This window comes from Ochotona princeps, chromosome 28 (genome assembly GCF_030435755.1).
Source record: "Ochotona princeps isolate mOchPri1 chromosome 28, mOchPri1.hap1, whole genome shotgun sequence".
Classification (NCBI taxonomy): Eukaryota; Metazoa; Chordata; class Mammalia; order Lagomorpha; family Ochotonidae; genus Ochotona; species Ochotona princeps.
The window spans coordinates 25,273,274-25,274,465 of NC_080859.1; the positions used below are offsets into that span (position 1 = coordinate 25,273,274).

Here is a 1,192-nt window from a genome sequence, read left to right on the forward strand (position 1 = left end):
AGCCCTCGTATTTCTGGAACAATAAAGGTGGGAAAAAGAAGAAATCAGAAAGTTTGTTGACCTACCAGACACAACACACAGTGCAATGCATTTGCAGTGTATATAGACGAATTCTTCTTCTTATTATTAATCATGAAAGCAAGACAGTGAACTGAACAAGCAAGCACTGCTTTTTCCTCTGATAAATGCATCACCGTGTCTGGCCCTGAGGCTTGAGACATGAAGTAACCGACACTGCACAGCCCCAACACTGTGGGTTCCACTATCATTTATGGAACAACATTCTTTTCAGAGCCTTCTTCATGTCTGTGTTCCTCAGGCTGTAGATGAAGGGGTTCAGCATGGGGGTGACCACTGTGTACATCACCGAGGCCATTGAAGTGGAATGTGAATCATGGCTAATAGAAGAACTAAGGTACACACCTAAACCTGTGCCATAAAATAAGAAAACTACAGAGAGGTGAGAGGCACAGGTGGAAAAGGCTTTATACTTGCCCTGAGTGGATGAAATGGCACGGATGGAGGAGACGATCTTGGAGTAGGAGTACAGGATCCCAGTCAGGGGGCCTCCCGCCAGCAGCACAGTTGCTAAATATAGTATGAGGTCATTGAGAAAGGTGTTAGAACAGGCTCTGTGGACCAGCTGATTCAATTCACAAAAAAAGTGGGGAATTTCCACGTGTGTGCAGAAGCTCAGCCTCAGCACCAGTAAGCTGTGCATAAGGGCATCCAGGACACTGATGGTCCAGCACAGCAGAACCAGCTGCACACAGAGCCGGAGATTCATGAGGACTGTGTAGTTTAGCGGGTGACAGATGGCCACAAACTGGTCATAGGCCATCACAGCCAGAAGCAAGTTGTCCAGCAATACAATAATTAAGAAGAAGAACATCTGTGTGATGCAGCCTGCATGGCTGATGGTTTTGATCTGCTTCTGGATGTTCACCAGCATCTTGGGGATGGTGATGGATGTCAAGAAGATGTCGACCAAGGACAGGTTTGCGAGGAGGAAGTACATGGGAATGTGGAGGTGGGTGTCTAAGAGAATGGCCAGGACAATGAGCAGGTTCCCACTTACAGTGATCAGGTACGTGAAAAGGAAAAGCCCGGAGATGAGAAACTGCAGGGCTGCATCCTCTGAAAGTCCCAGGAGAAGGAATTCCACCACCCATGTATGGTTCATTGGTTCCAT

At 47.2% G+C, this 1,192-nt stretch overlaps 1 protein-coding gene across 1 annotated transcript; it reads right to left on the reverse strand.

Moving 5' to 3' along the window:
* Positions 1 to 265: 265 nt before the first annotated feature.
* Positions 266 to 1,192, reverse strand: LOC131478164 (olfactory receptor 7A10-like). Its single transcript, XM_058656211.1, has one exon. The coding sequence runs from the start codon at positions 1,190 to 1,192 to the stop codon at positions 266 to 268; it is 927 nt and encodes a 308-aa protein (XP_058512194.1).

Bases quoted from the DNA above. Each gene is read 5' to 3' on its own strand.
- LOC131478164 (XM_058656211.1), bottom strand. From the start codon at position 1,192: ATGGAACCAATGAACCATACATGGGTGGTGGAATTCCTTCTCCTGGGA.